Below are 20,586 nucleotides of genomic sequence, written 5' to 3' on the forward strand. Positions count from 1 at the left end.
CAGCATTATTATGGCCCCCCTTCGAAGAAGAGGGGGTATATTGCTTTGCACATGTTGGTCTGTTGGTCCGTCCACCAGGTGGTTTCCGGATGATTACTCAAGAGCGCTTGGGGCTAGGATCATGAAACTTCATAGGTAAACTGATCATGACTCGCAGATGACCCCTATTGATTTTGAGGTCAATAGGTCAAAGGTCAAGGTCACGGTGACCCGAAATAGTAAAATGGTTTCCGGATGATAACTCAAGAACGCTTCGGCCTAGGATCATGAAACTTGATAGGTTGATTGATCATGACTAACAGTTGACCCCTATTGATTTTCAGGTCACTAGGTCAAAGGTCAAGGTCACAGTGACCCGAAATAGTAAAATGTTTTCCGGATGATAACTCAAAAACGCTTAGGCCTAGGATCATGAAACTTGATAGGTAGATTGATAATGACTCGCAGATGACCCCTATTGATTTTCAGGTCACTAGGTCAAAGGTCAAGGTCACGGTGACCCGAAATAGTAAAATGGTTTCCGGATGATAACTCAAGAACGCTTATGCCTAGGGTCATGAAACTTCATAGGTACATTGATCATGACTCGCAGATGACCACTATCGATTTTGAGGTCAAAGGTCAAGTTCACGGTGACCCGAAATAGTAAAATGGTTTCCGGATGATAACTGAAGAAAGCTTATTCCTAGGATCATGAATCTTGATATGTAGATTGATCATGACTCGCAGATGACCCCTATTGATTTTCAGGTCACTAGGTCAAAGGTCAAGGTGACCCAAAATAGTAAAATGGTTTCCGGATGATAACTCAAGAATGCTTATGGCTAGGATCATGAAACTTCATAGGTACATTGACCATGACTGGCAGATGACCCCTATTGATTTTCAGGTCACTAGATCAAAGGTCAAGGTCACAGTGACAAAAAACATATTCACACAATGGCTGTCACTACAACAGAGAGCCCATATGGGGGACATGCATGTTTTACAAACGCCCTTGTTCAAGAAACACTTAAATGGATATGTACATGCCAAATTACCTCATCGAGACACATAAATTAATAATTTAACTTACAATCCATTTTGGAGAAAGAAATACAAGTTTATGATAACAAAACGAGTTTATGACTTTTTAAATGGAGCCATTAGGTTTGGTCAGGATACAAAAGTGTCGATCACGCTGTTACAGCAGATTTGACAACAATGGTACAATGTTTTCGTACACAGAAGGAACGCTTAGCGTGATTGAATGCGACAGGAAAACGGTAGAAACCGTCGCATCTCTACTGAATAATTATTATATTAACCCCATCACGTGTAAGTGACTTGAAATAACTTTGGAGGATAACTCATTACAATGTTAAACACTTTGAGGCCTTATTGTTTCACATGAGATTTTCTACTCTTTAAAATATCAGTTCTGGTGGCCTATATAAGAAGCAAAACTAATGGTTTTGATAACTTAAAACAGGTAAACTCAATGATTATTTCTGAGAAGGTTTGTAACATCTACCTATGGGTTCAGATGGAGTTGTTATTCCAAGTTAACTGATGACAACCGATGACTCGAAACGACAGACTCCAGACAGCCACGGACCTCATTCTTTCATCATCAGCACTGCCTGTTCATGTGAGCTAACCACAACGACGCAAGTTTCCCTTTAGTAAAATATTTTATTTTTGTCCTTAAAATATACATATATAACAACCCACACTAAAACATGAAAACATGTAGCCCGATATGGTGTGACATAAAGGCAGATTTTAAGTCATTGAAATACAACACAATCTGCTTGCTGGTATAAATTAATTGGATGAAATTGTTTGACCTAGTTTTGTAAACAACATGTCATATCAACAAAGTAAACTAATACTAATTGTTAGTTTAATAACTAAACAAGAGTGCCAAACTGTCACAAGATACGCCCGTTTGAAGATTTTGGACAACTTGATAACTTTACCATGACCTATATTTGAACTTGACCTACATATCATCTAGACACAACTTCTGACCAAATTTGGTGAATATCAAATGAAAACTACTTCGATTAGAGAGCGGACACCATGCTAAATGGCTGAAATGCACTAAGTGACCTCGTGATCTATTTTTTGACCCAGCATGACCCATATTTGAACTTGACCTAGGTATTGTCTAGACACAACTTCTGACCAAATTTGGTGAAGATTGGATGAAAACTACTTCAGTTAGAGAGCGGACACCATGCTAAATGCTTGAAACGCACTAAGTGACCTGGTGACCTAGCTTTTGACCCTGCATGATCCATATTCGAACTTGGCCTAGATATTGTCTAGATAAACTTCTGACCAAGTATGGTGATTATCAGATGAAAACTACTTCTATTACAGAGCGGACACCATGTTAAATGCTTGAAATTCACTAAGTGACCCTGTGACCTAGTTTTTGACCCGGCATGACCCATATATTGTCCAGATACAACTTCTGACCAAGTTTGGTGAAGATCCGATAAAAACTACTTCAAATAGAGACCGGAAACCATGCTAAATTCTTGAAATGCAATAAGTGACCCTGTGACCTAGTTTTTGACCCGGCATAACCTAGATATTGTCTAGATAAAACTTCTGACCAAGTTTGGTGAAGATCGAATGAAAACTATTTGAATTAGAGAGCGGAAACTGCTGTAGACAATGCCCGCCCGCCCGGCGCCAAGGTGAAACTATGATACGTCCCTTTCTTTAAAACGGGCGTATTAAAGTAACAGAATCCATGTGTTGATTAATAATGGTTTAAATTAAAAAAGAGATGTGTTTGTCAGAAACACTATGCCACCTACTGCGTCGCTTTGAATTTTTTTTTCATTTGGCAGGTACAGATAATTATCTCCCTTAAAAGCTTTTTACTTCCCTTGGATTTGTTTTTTGACCTTTGACCTTGAAGGATGTCCCTGACCTTGACCTTTCACCACTCAAAATGTGCAGCTCCATGAGATACACATTCATGCCGAATATCAAGTTGCTATCTGAAGCGACATAGAAGTTATGAGCATTTTTCGAAACATAAACGCAAAGTGTGACGGACAAACAGACAGACAGACGGACTATCCGATCACTATGTGCCCACCTTCGGGGGCATAAGAATATATTATTAAATTCAAATGGTTTAAATACACAATGAAGGTCCTGAACATAATTGACTTTTTAAGTGAAAAAATTGTTTTAATTGTATATGTTCTTTTATAGTCAATATATATTTATTGTCACAAGTAGAAAGCATAATAACTTGAAATTTAACATATATTTTACAAACATAAGCATGTTTTTTTGTATAATAATTAAATAACAAAGCGGGCTATCTTAATATGTGTGGTAACTTGTTTTGTTTTTAAAAGTTAAACAAACATATTTGTAATTTTTCTTTTATATCAAACAATATACAAAAATCCAACATTTCTTGTTGATAAATCTTAGAAGTACCATAAGTACATGTAGCAGATGGATTTCATCTCAAACAAAAGACAATAACAGTAGCTTACATATTCAACTTTATAATGAATATTGATGCAAACAACAACAAACATGTATAATCACATTTTTTTTAAACCAATATAACCAATACAAAACAAAATATAGAAATTGTGTAAAAATATGATACAGGAAATATATTCGTTGTATATAAATACTTTATAATTGATTGTTAATTTGCGCTGTATTACCAAGCTAGAACATAAATACATCTGTATTACTATAATTTTGGATTTCATAAATATATATTTGAAAAAAGAACACTAGTATGATAGCCGGGAAAGATCCAGTGCAAAATATCAAGAACTGTCCAAATGAAGCATGTTAAGTACTTTAATTTTAACAAGGAACAAGTAAACTACTTCTGACTTATGGAATCTCATGCATTCAAGACTTTTACTGAAACTTAAAGGAATATAATGATTACAGGCCCTGCTCCTTTTTTGTTCGTTTTAGTCTCTCTCGGCTCTTCAAAGCAGAAATGTTCATCTCTTGAAATGTCTAAAGCATGTATTGAGGTTTGAACAGGAAACACTTGTACCTAATCAATGCATACATTATACATTAAGCAGAAACAACAATTCCACACTTAACTGTTTGTATTAGTTTTGAAAATTAAGAGTAAGAAATACTTGTAATTTTGAGTTGTTAATAAAGCTGTAAATAACAGCTTACGATGTGCACAAATTCAAGCTATAGGGCATTGTTCTAGATCTTTCCCAATAACAAAGGCATACATAAGTAAAAGATGAACATATATAAACGAACAGAGAATGCATTAAAACATTTTTTTACTAATAGAAATGTGATTGTGATTTTCTAAAAGAGATCAACCAACTTTTGTTTAACTCTTATTGTATGCAAATGATTAACATAAATTGCACAAAATGAAAATAAATTAACAATGAGTCATATAAACTGATCCCCCGAACGACATGTTTTGACATAGACTCATTCACTATATTTTATCCTGTAGAAATAGGAAAAGCCATAATTTACTTCAAACTTGTCACATTTAACATTCCGTTTTTACAATCATATATATAAGGTCTTTCAAGTTAAATTTTTTAGTGAGATACAAAAACAATAACACAATTTTGGGACTATATATTCTATAGTGGAAGAACAGAAAAAGGGCCTAAATCCAGTCAAAACACGCTGGAGCCTCAATTTCTTTTTAAACATTTACCTATAAATTAAGGTAATTCAACTGTTAATTTTTGAGAGATGAGTTCAAAATAAAAGCTTTAGAATGTGAAAAACAGACCGAGGGTAAACATTCTGTCAAAAATTGTCACAGCCAAAATTTCAGTTTTTTAGACCCTCTACACATGAAGGTCATTGTAACTGTCAAACGAGCGAGCGAATCCACTTGGGAGTTAAAGAAAAGTTGAAAAGACAAGCTTCAACACATAGGTATGGATGCATGGACAGACTGGACTGTCAAGTGCAATTATTAATGCCTCACAATATGTGGGGGGGGGGGGGATAAAAATAAACAAAACTGAATTGTATTTATTCTAAAAAGGTTAACATTGTGAGATTCTTTCAGAGGAAATAAGATTTCATTTCTGTTTCATTTCAAGCATTTATCACTATTAAAATACAAATCGTTCTCAGTACACAACAAAAACCCAATGCTAGTGTATTTTAACACATACCATGATTGTCAGAATTGAGTATCAGTCTAATTGTCAATTTTAAAAATGTTTTCTAATGTTCTTGCTAATTTGCAAGCTAAGCTATACATTATTACTTGCCAAATTTATCTACCAATTGCTATTAAATCGATATTATAAATGTACTAACGCTATCAAAACTTATAAAATAACAAATTATATTAAATAATGAATACAATGGCTGCATTTAATGCAGCCTTCTGAAACATGTGTTACAACCAAAACCCTAAAGCATCGAATGAGCTGGTCTTTGGGAATAGTTGACTTAATGTATGTTTGTAAGTGTGGTCCCAGAAAAGCCTGTGCAGTTTGCACAAGCAAATCAGGGTCGACACTAACCACTCTTATTAATTTTTGTGAACATGAAGTTTCTTCAACACAAAAATCCAAAATAAGTGGAAAGTGTTGCCCTGCTTGGCCTGTGCAGACTAAACAGGATTATCTGGGATGATACTTTACATGCATTTAGCTTACTTTTGCAAGTGATGGGCTTATATTCAATGTTTGATAAATCAAATAACAACAAAATTTTAAGAAATGATTGGATGGTATCAATTAAAATAGATTTAGAAAAATACGTCAAATCATCTATAAGCTAGATGGCAAATTCCATTATATATGAAAATGCTGAACCATAAATGTCTGGCTATATTAGAGCTGTGTCATAGGAAAATAGGTCTAACACCATATCCAGCAAGTGTTGCTCCAGACCACCATGAACAGTCGGGTCAAGAGCTACTCTGTATAGTCCGCCAAGGTTTTGTAGTCTCATAAAAGGACCAGGTATCTCCTTACTCGACTGCGTAGGCTGGTCTGGAGCTACGCTGGCAGCTTTTTTTGCTTAAGACCCATTTTCTAATGATGTGACTCATTTTCTAGAGACATAGCTATTTACACTAAGCACCAAAAGCACTTCCCACTATACTGGGGTAACCAAAATTCACTTTTTGAATTGTTAAATATATATGACAACTGTTACTGATCAGCCTTTTAAACTATCAAAATAACAAATGCTTAGGTAAATGTCTGAAAAAAAAACCTTACATGACATGACCCTCCGCAGACACACACATTTTTACAGACCAACAAAAAATGATTTAAAAACAAATCTTCCATAATGACCTAAGTTTCTCAAAACACTTTCGACTTTTAATAAATCCATTTAATATTGGTTTTTTAAGATTATCACTTCACAACACTCAACCTGAGTCAAGTCATGAATAATACCAAAGTACTGGTGTACTTAATATACACAAAAAGGCCAAAATGAAATGCTGGTACATTTAACTTTGAATAAATGAGGTGATCTCTGGGAAAAATGGGGCTTACTGCATGTGCATGAAGTACATGTATCCTTCCAGTTAAGACTGTGTCCGCACAGATTTGTCAGGGACAATGTCTTCTGCTTGTAATGTATTTTTTGTTTGAAGGAAGTCTGTTGTTGCGGACTGCACAGGCTTATCTGGGACGACACTTCAGGCACACGCATTGAGCCTGTTTTTTTCAATGCCAGGCTAATATATATTACATGAATATTAAAAAAATGAGATTATCTTCACCTGGTGATATTTGAACATTTGTAGAAATGTTATTATACATTCGAATAAATTTAAAAAGTGATAAGTCATTCTAAGTTTACATTTTAAATATCTTAAAAGCATAATTGTGTTATGTGTACCATTCTTAATCCAAGCAAAACTAATGCAGGTGTTTCATTAAGTTTGCAAGTATTGAGTATGATTGCATACGGTAGGAGTGAAAATGCAATTTTAATTTCTACTTAAGCTCCAAAAAGTAGTGCACGGGTGTTGAAAACCAGGCTTAATGCATGGTTGTAAAGTATATTCCCAGATAAGCCTGTGCATTTTGCACTTGTCAATCTTGGACAACATTTTCCGCCTGGATTTACATTTAGAAAAGACTTTTTACCAGAGGTGTCGCTACTGATAAGCCTGGGAAATACTTGATGCACATGTGTTAAGCCTGGTTTTCCTAGAGTGGGGCTATATTATTGGTGTCAAAATAACAAGGAACATGCCTCCCAGGTCTCAATGAAACACCTGTGATGGTAGCTAAGTTCAAATATTGAGACTGCACAGGCTAGTCTTTGCTGACACTAAACGCAGATGCATTGAGCCATGTTTTCCCAGAGCGAGGCTCAAATAATCAGGTTTTTATGCCTGTCACAAAGAAGAGAGAATGACAGGTAGATGGCATGGCTTGCCACAGACCAAATATCACAGGCTAATGGCGACTTAATGCGCTGACTCTGATGATAATTTTGAAGAAATTTCCATCATGGTTTCTCTTTAACCTGTGTAACAAGAAAGATAATTAAATGTTGTATAAACATATTAAACACACAGCATCAGAATGTGACTATACTTATTAGGGTATGAACTAAAAGAATAGTCTTTATATTGCTTGATATCTGTCACATTACCATTATATGAAAGTGAGTAGCACACAGTTTATTTTTCATGCTCAATCCAACATCAGCATTTTTGAAAATCAATCCCTGCATGTACATTAAACATCTACTTATACCAGTATCTCACAATATGCTGCATTCAATAAACAGTGAAAGCTTTGTCAGTATGATTCATTCATTGGTCCATTTGAATAAGTCTAAAAGTAGGTCGCATAATTGGTGACATATGAAACATGCTCTTTTGCATAACTTTACATGGAAGGACTGAGAGACAAACTAATGGACCGATTTAATGAAGATGTGATGTTCAAAATGCAAAATGACACCATTTGACTTGTTTGATATGTTCCAACAAAAAAACTCAAACTGAATATGCAAAAGTGACCTATACATTACGGATTATATAGGTTATGGTAAATATTATTAAGAAGTATTAGGACCAAATCGCATGAAAGAAACAACAATTTTATATGGCACAAATAGAAAACACATTCAACTACTGGAGAGAATTCAATGCTACTCAAACATCTAAAGTTTCCAAGCAAAGAAATTCAATTCCAGCATATTTTAAGATCCATACAAAAGTTGACACCTGGTTAATCTTAAGCCAAAAAGCATGAGTTGCCAGTCGTAAAGTTTTGTGTTAGTAATTGAGGAGACTGTTACATCCCAAACAAGTTGAACTATAATCAACATGCACAGCGTGGCAAACAGCAAGTGCTGGTAATGCATTGAGCATTATTCTGGAAACTGGGCTTAATGCATGTGTGTAGAATTTAATCCAATATTAGCCAGTGCAGTTACATTTTCCACTTTCATGTAATTTTTCGTTTAAATGATGTCATTTCTAAACAAAATTCCAGCAGACCACACAGGCTTATCTAGGCTGACACTTTACGCACATGCATTAAGCAACAATTTCCCAGGCAAGGCACCGTTTGTGTGACAGGGTTTCGTCAGGATCAAAATTTGCCATAACAACATTCATCTCAATTTAGCATATTTATATATTTTCTAAAGAAAACATTGAGACAAATATAAGTTTCTGTATCAAAATAGGTAAAGTTGTAGTAATTTGCTAATTACGCAACAGGCCATGTAAACCCTGTGTGATTAGAATGATACATGTAATCTAACAGCCTCCAAATTACAGCGTTTGCTTAGTTGATTAATATGATACATGGAGTCTACAATATAAGCAGAGCAAAAGCAAATAGATATTTTTAGGCAATATATCTTTCTGTTAAAATGTTCCACAGTAATATTAGTAAACAAATATAAATACATACAAAAATAACTCTTCACATAAATTTTGTCTGCATAGTAACAAATATATCACATGAATACCGCAATACAAATTTCCCACAAACTTAACTTTAAAAAATAAGGCCCCCAATTAAATCTATATCAACAATAGATCTTCAATTCAATCAAACCTGTCAAACTTTCTCATATCAAGGTTTGCTATCCCCACTTAACATTGCTTCTTTATCCCCTGACTCCAATTTACTTGCCAATTCAGACTGATGGGTGTGTGCCTTCTTCATCTCACGACGTTTGACCTCAGTGTAGGCAGCCGAGCCACCCAGCACAGTAACGTTGCCCAGCCACCACAACATTGACTTGACGTTATTGAAGTACAAACACGCGATCACCGTCTGGACGGCAGCTTTGGCGGTCCCTGATATATTGTGAGTCAACGGAGACGTGAACTGAATCTGAAGCCCTGTGACAGTCCCGATAGCGAAACCGAAAACACCACTTAGGGTCATGAAGAACCAGAACTTTAAGTCATATAACAACGGGAAATTATACACTTCCCTTCCTTCGCCAAATATGAGCATAAGTGGCATGAAAAGAAAGGTCGCGTTGACATTATTGTACAGGGTTAACTGCCAGATGTTGTTGTCGACTATTGGTAATATTTTCTTAGTGTAGATTGCATTAAGGGCAACACAGGCGCTGGCAATCACTCCAAACATCACACCCTTTATTGACAGATCACCTGAAAAAAACAAATGCTCATTCTGCAAAAACAAGGCTTCATGCAAGTGTTGAACCAAATTTTCCTATTAAGTCCGCACAGGCTTATCTGGGATGACGCTTTCCAGTTGCACATAATTTTGTTTTTTCTAAACAAATCCAGTCTAAGCGGTAAGTGTCTGCACAGCTCGCACAGGCTAATCTGGGACGACACTTTATTAAACCCAATTTTCCCTGAGCAAGGCTCATATTTGGAGAAAAATGATAAACTGGCAAAAAATTAAAATTTATGGGCAGACCATTAAGAAATGCTGAATCCTGGTAGACCCAATGTTAAAAAGAGCACCGCCTTGCGGGTGCAGACATTTTTAAAGGTGTAGGGACCTATCTCAATTTCAATCACAAAGGAGGGAGGGGTGGAGTGGAGAGGGGTGTACAGTGTGTGGGTGTGGTCATTTATAACATTATCTTCCAAAAATGCAAAATTGGGGGGGGGGGGGGATTCTTGGGTGGGATGGATGGACGGTATTTCAAATAAAAAACAAGAGTGCCAAACTGTCACAAGATACGCCCCTTCGAAGGTTTTGGACACCATGCTCAATGCTTGAAATGCACTACGTGACCTCGAGACCTAGTTATTGACCCAGCATGACCCATATTTGAACTTGACCTACATATCATTTAGATGTAACATCTGACTAAATTTGGTGAAGATCAGATGAAAACTACTTCAATTAGAGAGCGGACACCATGCTTAATGCTTGAAATGCACTATGTGACCTCGTGACCTCGTTTTTGACCCGGCATGACCCATATTTGAACTTGATCTACATATCATCTAGACACAACTTCTAACCAAATTTGATGACGATTGGGTGAAAACTACTTTAATTAGAGAGCGAACACCATGCTTAATCCTTGAAATGCACTAAGTGACCCAGTGACCTAGTTTTTGACCCGGAATGACCCATATTCGAACTTGACCTAGATATTGTCTAGACACAACTTCTGACCAAGTTTGGTGAAGATCGTATGAAAACTATTTGAATTAGAGAGCGGACACTGCTGTGGACGCCGCCCGCCCGCCAAGGGTGAAACTATAATATGTCCCGTTTTTAAAAACGGGCTATAACAATAAAAATGAATATTTGTGTTTTTTAACCATGTGTGAAAATAACAAGAGATGTGTTCGTCAGAAAAACAATGCCCCCTTTTGCGCTGCTTTGATAAATGCTTTTTTTTTTTTTACCTTTGACTTTGAAGGATGACCTTGACCTTGAACTTCCACCACTCAAAATGTGCAGCTTTATGACAACGCCGCTTTGAAATAATTTTTTTTGACCTTTGACCTTGAAGGATGACTTTGACCTTGAACTTCCACCACTCAAAATGTGCAGCTTCATGATAATGCCACTTTGAAATATTTTTTTTGACCTTTGACCTTGAAGGATGACCTTGACGGAAGACCTTGACCTTGAACTTCCACCACTCACAATGTGCAGCTTCATGAGAACGCCGCTTTGATTTTTTTTTAACCTTTGACATTGAAGGATGACCTTGACCTTGAAGAATGACCTTGACCTTGAATTTCCACCACTCAAAATGTGCAGCTTCATGAGAACACCGCTTTGAATTTTTTATATGTTTTTGACCTTGAAGGATGACCTTGACCTTGAACTCCCACCACTCAAAATGTGCAGCTTTATGAGATACACATGCATGCAAAATATCAAGTTGCTATCTTCAATATTAAACATGGTACATGTATGACCAATGTTAAAGTTTTCGGACGGACAGACGCCATATATTTGACATTCAATCTTGAAGGATGACCTGCACCTTCACCTTTCACCACTCAAAATGTTCAGCTCCGTGAGATGCACATGCATGCCAAATATCAAGTTGCTATCTTTAATATTGAAAAAGTTATGGCCAATGTTAAAGTTTTCGGACGGACAGACGCCATAAATTTGACATTTTACCTTGAAGGATGACCTTGACCTTTCAACACTCAAAATGTGCAGGTCCATGAGATACACATGCATGCCAAATATCAAATTGCTATCTTCAATAGTGAAAAAGTTATGGCCAAAGTTAAAGTTTTTTTCGGACGGACAGACAGACTGACTGACATACTGACGGACAGTTCGACTGCTATATGCCACCCTACCGGGGGCATACAAATTATTTTTTTGAGGTGGGGGGTGGAGTATACTGTGAGAGTGTGGTGGTCATTTATGAGATGATCTTAAAAAAAAAAAATAAAAAATGGGGGGAGTCTATTGTGGTATGTCAGGTAAGAGTTGTTTTGTCAAAGTATCAATCAAATCTTATTATAAATAAAGAAGTTATGGCAATTTTAGCAAAATTTAATAATTTGATCTTGAAGGTCATTCAAAGGGAAGGTAAAATTCAACTTGCCAGGTACAGTACCCTCATGATAGAATGAAAGTATTTGAAGTTTAACAGCAATAGCCTTGATACTTTAGAAGTAAAGTGGATTCAAACACAAAATGTAACCATATATTCAAAGTTACTAAGTCAAAAAAGGGCCATAATTCCGTAAAAATGACAACCAGAGTTATGCAACTTGTCCTTTACTGTCCCCTTATGATAGTTTGCGAGTGTTCCAAGTATGAAAGCCATTATATCTATGATACTTACGGGGTAAAGTGGACCAAAACACAAAACTTAACCAAATTTTTAAGTATAAAGGGCCCATAACTCCATCAAAATGCCAGTCAGAGTTAAATAACTTTGCCTGCACAGTCCCCTTATGATAGTTAGTAAGTGTTGCAAGTATGAAAGCAATAGCTTTCATACTTAAGGAATAAAATGGACCTAAACACAAAACTTTCAATTTTCTAAAATGGGCACATAATTCTGTCAAAATGCAAGCCAAAGTTATCTAACTTTGCCTGCCCAGTCTCCTCATGATAGTAAGTACCAAGTTTGAATGCAATAGCATTGATACTTAATGAGAAAAGTGGACCTAAACGCAAAACTTAACCGGACGCCGACTCCAACCCGATGACAATAGCTGTTTTTTTTCTCAAAAAATAGATGAGCTAAAAATAGTCCACTATATTCAGTAAATTTAACCAAACCATGACAAAATATTCATTGTTCTAATGCAATATTCGGCCAGTGTAGCTCCATGTCAGACTGTGCATTTGTGCAGTGAGTTAGGAGCTACCTTGTCTGCTAATTAGCCAAACAAACCTTGCGTGACCTTTAAGCAGACTGCCTCGTTACTAACCAGACTGCACCAATGCACAGGAAGGGATGAAGCTATGCTTGCCGCAAATAGCATAAGACCCTTATTCGCATGATGTAGGCCATTGCATGAATTAAAAAGTTCAGCCAGAAAAGACTGCATCAAATAATATATCTGGGCAGCCTTTAACAATCAAGAGCCCCCCATACCAGATGCTCCCTCCTGGTCTACACCCAGGAAGAAACCAGCGATGATCACACCACAGCAACCCAGGGCTGGCACTGAGGTAGACTGCTTCAGCATCAAGTAGGAAAACACCTGCAACATACATAGAAAACACTTGAAACATACTTAGAAAACACCTAAAACATACATAGAATACACCTGAAACATACAACATACATATAACACACTTGAAACATACAAAGAAAACACCTGAAACATACAACATACATAGAAAACACCCACAACTGCAACATACACTAAAAAAACCTACAAATAAGCAGCATTCTGGAAAAATGGGGCTTAATGCATGTATTTCATGTCACACAGGCTAACCTGGGACAACACTTTACACACATGCCTGAAGCCATGTTCTATGAGAGCAATGCTCATATTTATATTGGATATTTTTAATGAAATATTTTAACAACTTTCCAGACAGATATTGAAATACCCAAGTAAACCTTTGTTCAATCACAGATGTTAAGATTTTTTGGCCAACTTGAGCTATTAGTATTATCCTCACTGCTAGTTATTTATACCTTTAAATACTGCTTTCACACAGAAATAGAGCCTTGACTAGGAATTAACCACAACGAAAACAATGGCAGGGGAGGACATGAAACGGGGAAGGGGGACATCTTACGGGTAAAATTGCCCAGATATATGTTGAACATGGCCAGTTGTTGTGCTCTACTGAAAAACTTACAGTCCATTCAACAAATATTCCATAAGGCATGTTCCTTATTAACAATATTTTTATGCTTACACCAATTAATATTATGTTACTCTACAAAATCGTCAACTGCCAATAAAAAGCATGTTGAGATTGTCGTGTACAATGATTGCTTACCACATTTAACACTGTTGTGAGGACTGTAAAATCTGTTCTTACCACATTAAACTCCTTACCATAATGAAAACTATTGTAGAACATTTTCTTACCACATTGAACACTGTTGTGAGGGACCTGCCAACATTGTAGAAGGCCACGCCCACATTCTGCAGGCACAGGTTGTTGAAGGTGATCATGCACACGAAGACCACTGACAGCGGCAGGGTCTGAAAACAGCAGTGCACACTTACATTTCAATTGAGTCTGGCTCTGGGAAAAAAGGGCTTAATGCATGTTCGTAAAGTGACAAACCAGATAGACCTCTCAGTCTGAACAGGCTAATCTGGGACAAAACTTTCCAACTACACTGTAATTTTGCTAAGAAGAGACTTCCTATAAACTGAAATTTCCATAAGAGCAGACCGCATAGGCTAATCAGGAATTACAGCTTATGCAGGACTTAAAGAATTTTTTCAGAGCCACTCGCCCTCCAGGGCGAGTAGTTCTGACAATCCACTCGCCCTTCACTTTAATCTCCTCATCCTGCATTAAAAAAAAATATATATCTATATTTATAGTTATGATCAACCAGAACCTTTTAACCTACGTAACATAGTGACACTAAATTGCAAACAAATTCACTACATTATCTGATGGATTTTATTTGCTTTCCTTACGTTTTCTACACCTGTTTCCTTTTCTCAATACTTTCCGCTTCTCATTTTGATGACCTTTCTTTCTGTTCCCTGTCTCCACCACCTTGCAGATATTTTAAAATAGAACCCTTTTCCATGCTGAGTTTTAATATTTCAGACGAACTTTTACTGAAAGACACGCTTGATTGACAAATGGTTACAATATGGTAAATTTTGGCTAAGGCTTCTGATCACGAATTATTCTGTTTATTAATAATTATTTTTCTGTTTATTTTTAATTAAATATAAGAAGTATGATAATTAACCAGTTATGTATTGTTTTTTTATTGATATTTACATTAAAATGAAATTTTATTCTTCACAGAATGACCAATATATTTAACTGTTTTTTTCACTTTTAATCAATTAGCTAAGAGCACTGACACCTACGAAAAGAGCGTAGCCGATTACGAGAATTATTTTTAATGTGCCTGTGACGTCATTTTTAATTGTCAAAACGAAAGTTAAGTTTTTTTGTGTACTAAATCTTGTTTTTGTTCGTTCGAAAAATTGTTCGCAATTTGTATCGATGTGGCAGGAGTTCTGGAACTGAATTTATATTTCTCAACTTGAAAAACAGCACTCGCCCGGTCAGTCGAGTATTTAACAAACTATACTCGCCCGACCGTCAACTTCACTCGCATATGCGAGCGGTCGAGTGGATTCTTCAAGGCCTGGCTTATGCACATACAGTAAGCCCAGTTTTCCAAGAACAATGCTCATTTGATGGCTGCTTTACAGGAAACTAAGTTAGGGTTGAATCAATATATAGGATCTTGCATGAGTGGTCGTTTTGTATTGAATTTATGAAACAAGTCATCTAAATAAAGATAAAAACGAGGCTTGCCGAGTTTTTATCTTTATTTAGATGACAAGTTTTATAAATTCAATACAAAATGACCACAAATCTAAGATTCTTTTTTTAACATGACCAACAAATTTCTTTTTATTTTATGCTTTTTTCACCATTTATTCACATTGTAAAAGAGTTTAACTGAAGAAATTCGCTGGAATAATGACATAATTTAATCAAACAAGAGGGCAGAGGGCCTGAAAGGCCCAAAGTCGCTCACCTGAGATTCAAAGGAACTGACCTGTTCTGTGCAGCCCAAGATGTCATTAGAACAATATGTTCTTACCAACTTTCATGACTAGTGAAAAGCCTGGCAGCCATGTTTGTCAACAGACCAGAACCATTTTTATACACATCCAAGATATCATTTAAACAAATATACTGACAAAGTTTCATGAAGATCCAAAGTCCATATAAGAAAAAATGCCCCGCCCACTGGTGGCCATGTTTTTCAAGCAACTGGAACCACTTTCGAACTTGTCCAAAATATCATTGGGACAAATCTTCTGACTAAGTTTCATGATGATCTTACAATAAATATGGCTTCTAGAGTGTTAACAAGGTTAAAATATAGCTATATAAGGAAAAATGCCATGCCCCCTTGGCGGCCATGTTTTTCCACCAACCGGAACCATTTTCGAACGCTTCCAAGATATCATTGGGACGAATCATCTGACCAAGTTTCATGATGATCGGAAATAAATGTGGCCTCTAGAGTGTTAACAAGGTTTTACTAAAGCATGATATATAGCCATATTAGGAAAAATGCCCCGACCCTGTTGGCCATGTTTTTTAAGCAACTGAAACCATTTTCGAACTCATCCAAGATATCATTAGGACAAATCTTCTGACCAAGTTTCATGAAGATCAGAAAATAAATGTGGCCTCTAGAGTGTTAACAAGGTTTTACTATAGCCATATAAGGAAAAATGCCCCGCCCCCTGGCAGCCATGTTTTTTAACCAACCAGCATCATTTTTGAACTCATCCAAGATATTATTGGGGTGAATCTTCTGACCAAGTTTCATGAAGATCGGACAATAAATGTGGCCTCTAGAGTGTTTACAAGGTTTTACTATAGCCATATAAGGAAAAATGCCCCGCCCCTTGGCAGGCATGTTTTTCAAGCAAACGTAACCATTTTCAAACTCATCCAAGATATCATTGAGACCAATCTTCCGATCAAATTTCATGAAGATTGGACAATAAATGTGGCCTCTAGATGGTTAACAAGGTTTTACTATAGCCATTTAAGGAAAACTGCCCCGCCCTTGGAGGCCATGTTTTTTTCACCGATCTGGACCATTTTGACCTCGTCCGAGATATCAATAAAACCAATGTTTTGAGCAAGTTTCATGATGATTTGGAAAAAATTGTGACCTCTAAAGTGTTCACAAGGTTTCTCAATAGCCATATAAGGAATACTGCCCCGCCGCCTGGCGGTCATGTTTTTCAACGGACCATTTTTGAACTCAACCAACATATCATTTAGACAAACATTTTGACAAAGTTACATGAAGATTGGGCATCAAATGTGACTTCTATAGTGTTCACAAGGTTTTTATTTTTTTTGACCTAGTGACCTAGTTTTTGACCCAGCATGACCCAGTTTCGAACTCAGTTAGGTTATCAATAGGACAAATGTTCTGACCAAATTTCATGAAGATCAGACAATAAATGTGGCCTCTAGAGTGTTCACAAGGCAAAATGTTGACGACGGACGACGCATGACAGACGACGCACAACGGACAAAAAGTGATCACAAAAGCTCACCATGAGCACGTTGAGCTAAAAAGGACATCATTTCACAGTAATAAAATTAGTGTAACAAGGGACAAAATTGTCACAAAACCAGGTTTTCATTGTGAAAAAAAAATCTGATAAAGGGAGAAAACTCAAACTGAACTTTTGAAATGAACAAACAAAATTAACCCCCTTTGTAAGTTTGTTTTTTAAAAAAATCTATTTTTAGTCGTGGCGACCTTGACATTGGAGATATTGACGTGATTCTTTCGTGCGACTCACCGTCCCATGATGGTGAACAAATGTGCCAAATGATTTTAAAATCTCACAATGAATGACATAGTTATGGCCAGGACAAGCTCATTTATGGCCATTTTTGACCTTTGAACTCAAAGTGTGACCTTGACCTTGGAGATATCGACGTAATTATTTCGCGCGACACACCGTCAAATGATGGTGAACAAATGTGCCAAATGATTTTAAAAATCTGACAATGAACGACATAGTTATGGCCCGGACAAGCTTGTTCCGCCCGCCAGCCAGCCCGCCAGCATTCGCCAATCTAATAACCAGTTTTTTCCTTTCGGAAAACCTGGTTAATAAAAACACCTGTGTAATAAACAGAATTGAGCATTACGTTATTTCACTTCTGGAGCGTAAGTCATGTTATAAACATTAATATTTTTGTGGAATTATTTATTTCGTCATACTAACAATGTTATGACTTTATTTTTCACTAGAAATGTATTACGGACACTGATGCCCACACAACATATGTTTGGGCACAGAACAATCCATGGTATATACTATCATTGAAATTCTTTTCTTTACAATCTTAAAAACAATGGAGTTCTTTAAAGTATGAGTGAGATTTACTCTGTTGTTAAATGGGAATTATATTCACACAAATGTGGAACTATTATTATGTTCTATAGAGGAAAAAACAAACAAAGGGCCATAATTCTTCCAAACCTTGATGCAGCCAACATTCCCTTTTTTAAGATCATCTACACATTAAGGTCATTAAATTGTGGAAGTTTAAGCAAGTTAAATAGGAGTTGAAAACACAAATGTTTCAGACTATATATTCTACAGTGGAAAAAGCATACAAGGACCATATTTCTTCCAAAACAGGATGCAGCCAAAATTCATTTCCATGCCATCATCTGCACATTAAGATCATTTAACAGTGAAAGTTTCAGCAAATAAAGATCTACCCAGTCATTAAAGAATGGTTGAAAACACAATCTTCAGGGGACTTTATTTTCTTTGATACAACAACAGTAGAATATACAAATGTTATGCTTGCAATTTCAAATATCAGACCATCTGTATTCAATATTAGTTATCAAGGAAATTCTTGTTTCATTACACATAATCAAGCATTTCTATACAAATCGATTAACAGTAAAACTGATGACAATATTAATATTTGCATTGCAAATGAATGTCTTTCTCTTTTAATATAAGACTGCCAAATGTTAAGTCATATTTGTCAATGCTCTTAAAAATTCAACAAAGCAGCATAAATAATACTCACCTCTCTACATAATTTTGGATCAACCCTCATACTTGGGAAGGATATATACCCAGGGAAGACCTTGGACAGAAAACTGAGCAGGAAGCAGAAGAGTACGGTTACAACGCACTGATACCAGGTTACAAACAGTGGGGCATCCAGCTGAAATCAATTATATAAATACAATCAAATACTAATAAATCATACATACATTTGAGCCAGAATCTGGGTAAATGGAGTTTCACACATGAGCTCTTTGTGTTGTCCCAGAAAAAGAGTGCCCAGGCTTATCATTGAAACACTTTGTGCACATGAACATTTAACCCGTTTTCCCAGAATAACTTAAGGCTCATTTGTAAAATAGTGGGATGGAAAAACTAGTTTAATATTTGATTGAATAATTGCCAATAAAATGATTGAAATACCATTCAAATAATCGCAAATTCATAAAACCCTTTAATTTTAGACTTGAAAAAACAAGTTTTAATAAATATCAACACAGATTTTTATCAAAAATTACAAAAACATTTATTTAATGTCCATATGGTCCATGTCCAATATACCGGTAAGACTTGGATACTCACTATATACAGCTCAGTGTCTCTAAACGCTCAAATGTTAGACAGGATTACGCAATAACATCAGAAGAAGTTAAACAATTACAGTTAATTGCTTATTGCAACAACTTCTTGTAAACTTATGATAACAGTACCACAACAATATTTTCAATGAGCCTTAGTTTGGGAAAACAGGGATAAATGTATGTGCATAATGTCCTCCTAAATTAGCCTGTGCAGTCTAATAAGGGGGGACACTTTCTGCTTTTATGATATTTTTGGTTTGAAGGAAGTCTCTTCTTAGTGAAAATCCGTTTAAAAAGGAGAAAGTCATCTATGCAAAGGCTAATCTGGAAAGACATTCTACGCAAATGCATTAGCCCCTGTTGTCCCAGAGCAAGGCAAAAACACATGTGATAACAAATTTAGCAACTGAAGCTGATAATTTTTGCTCTATTAAAAAAAAAGAGTTGATGTCAGCGTTTCCATCTGGATAAAATGTTTTGGGTAGTTACTTCCAACTTTATGAATACAAGTTTTGTATCAAACCAATTATTCATGACTTTATTTATATAATATAATTGTGTATAAATAAATAACTGTGGCATATGCACTAATTTGAAACCTGTCTGTGTTCTATTGATATGCCTATTGAAATGTACATATTTTGTCAAACTGCAAACCATGAGGGAACAAGAGCTATGTTCGTGAAACACAATGCCCCCTACTGCACCACTTTAAAAACATATATTTGACCTTTGACCTTGAAGGATGACCTTGACCTTGACATTTCACCTTTTAAAATGTGCAGCTCCATGAGATACGCATGTATGCCAAATATCGAGTTGCTATCTTCAATATTGCAAAAATTGACCTTTGACCTTAACCTTTGACATTGACCTTTCACCACTCAAATGTGCAGCTCCATGGGATATGCATGAATGCCAAATATCGAATTGCTATCTTCAATATTGCAAAATTTGACCTTTGACATTGACCTTAAAGGATGACCTTGACCTTCACCTTTCACCACTCAAAATGTGCAGCTCCATGAGATGCACATGCATGCCAAATATCAAGTTGCTATCTTCAATATTGAAAAAGTAATGGCCAAAGTTAAAGTTTTCGGACAAACAGACGCCATATATTTGACATCTGACCTTGAAGGATGATCTTGACCTTGACATTTCACCTTTCAAAATGTGCAACTCCATGAGATACACATGTATGCCAAATATCGAGTTGCTATCTTCAATTTTGCAAAATTTGACCTTTGACATTAACCTTTGACCTTGAAGGATGACCTTGGCCTTTCACCACTCAAAATGTGCAGCTCCATTATATATGCATGA

The 20,586-nt window shown here is 36.2% G+C and overlaps 1 protein-coding gene across 2 annotated transcripts in view; it reads right to left on the minus strand.

Moving 5' to 3' along the window:
* Positions 1-1,654: 1,654 nt before the first annotated feature.
* The window catches only part of LOC127855077 (GDP-fucose transporter 1-like), a 41,565-nt gene continuing 22,633 nt past the window's right edge, over positions 1,655-20,586 (minus strand). The window contains exons 3-7 of one of the 2 annotated variants that reach the window (XM_052390432.1): positions 18,699-18,839; positions 13,979-14,095; positions 13,021-13,129; positions 9,126-9,616; positions 1,655-7,494 (exon numbers count right to left, since the gene is read on the minus strand). In XM_052390432.1, coding sequence (XP_052246392.1) covers positions 7,477-7,494; positions 9,126-9,616; positions 13,021-13,129; positions 13,979-14,095; positions 18,699-18,839 — 876 coding nt within the window. In that variant the 3' untranslated portion in view covers positions 1,655-7,476. Of the gene's footprint in view, positions 9,617-13,020; positions 13,130-13,978; positions 14,096-18,698; positions 18,840-20,586 lie in introns of both variants that reach the window. The other variant, XM_052390431.1, reaches the window with a different exon arrangement.

This window comes from Dreissena polymorpha, chromosome 13 (genome assembly GCF_020536995.1).
Source record: "Dreissena polymorpha isolate Duluth1 chromosome 13, UMN_Dpol_1.0, whole genome shotgun sequence".
NCBI lineage: Eukaryota > Metazoa > Mollusca > Bivalvia > Myida > Dreissenidae > Dreissena > Dreissena polymorpha.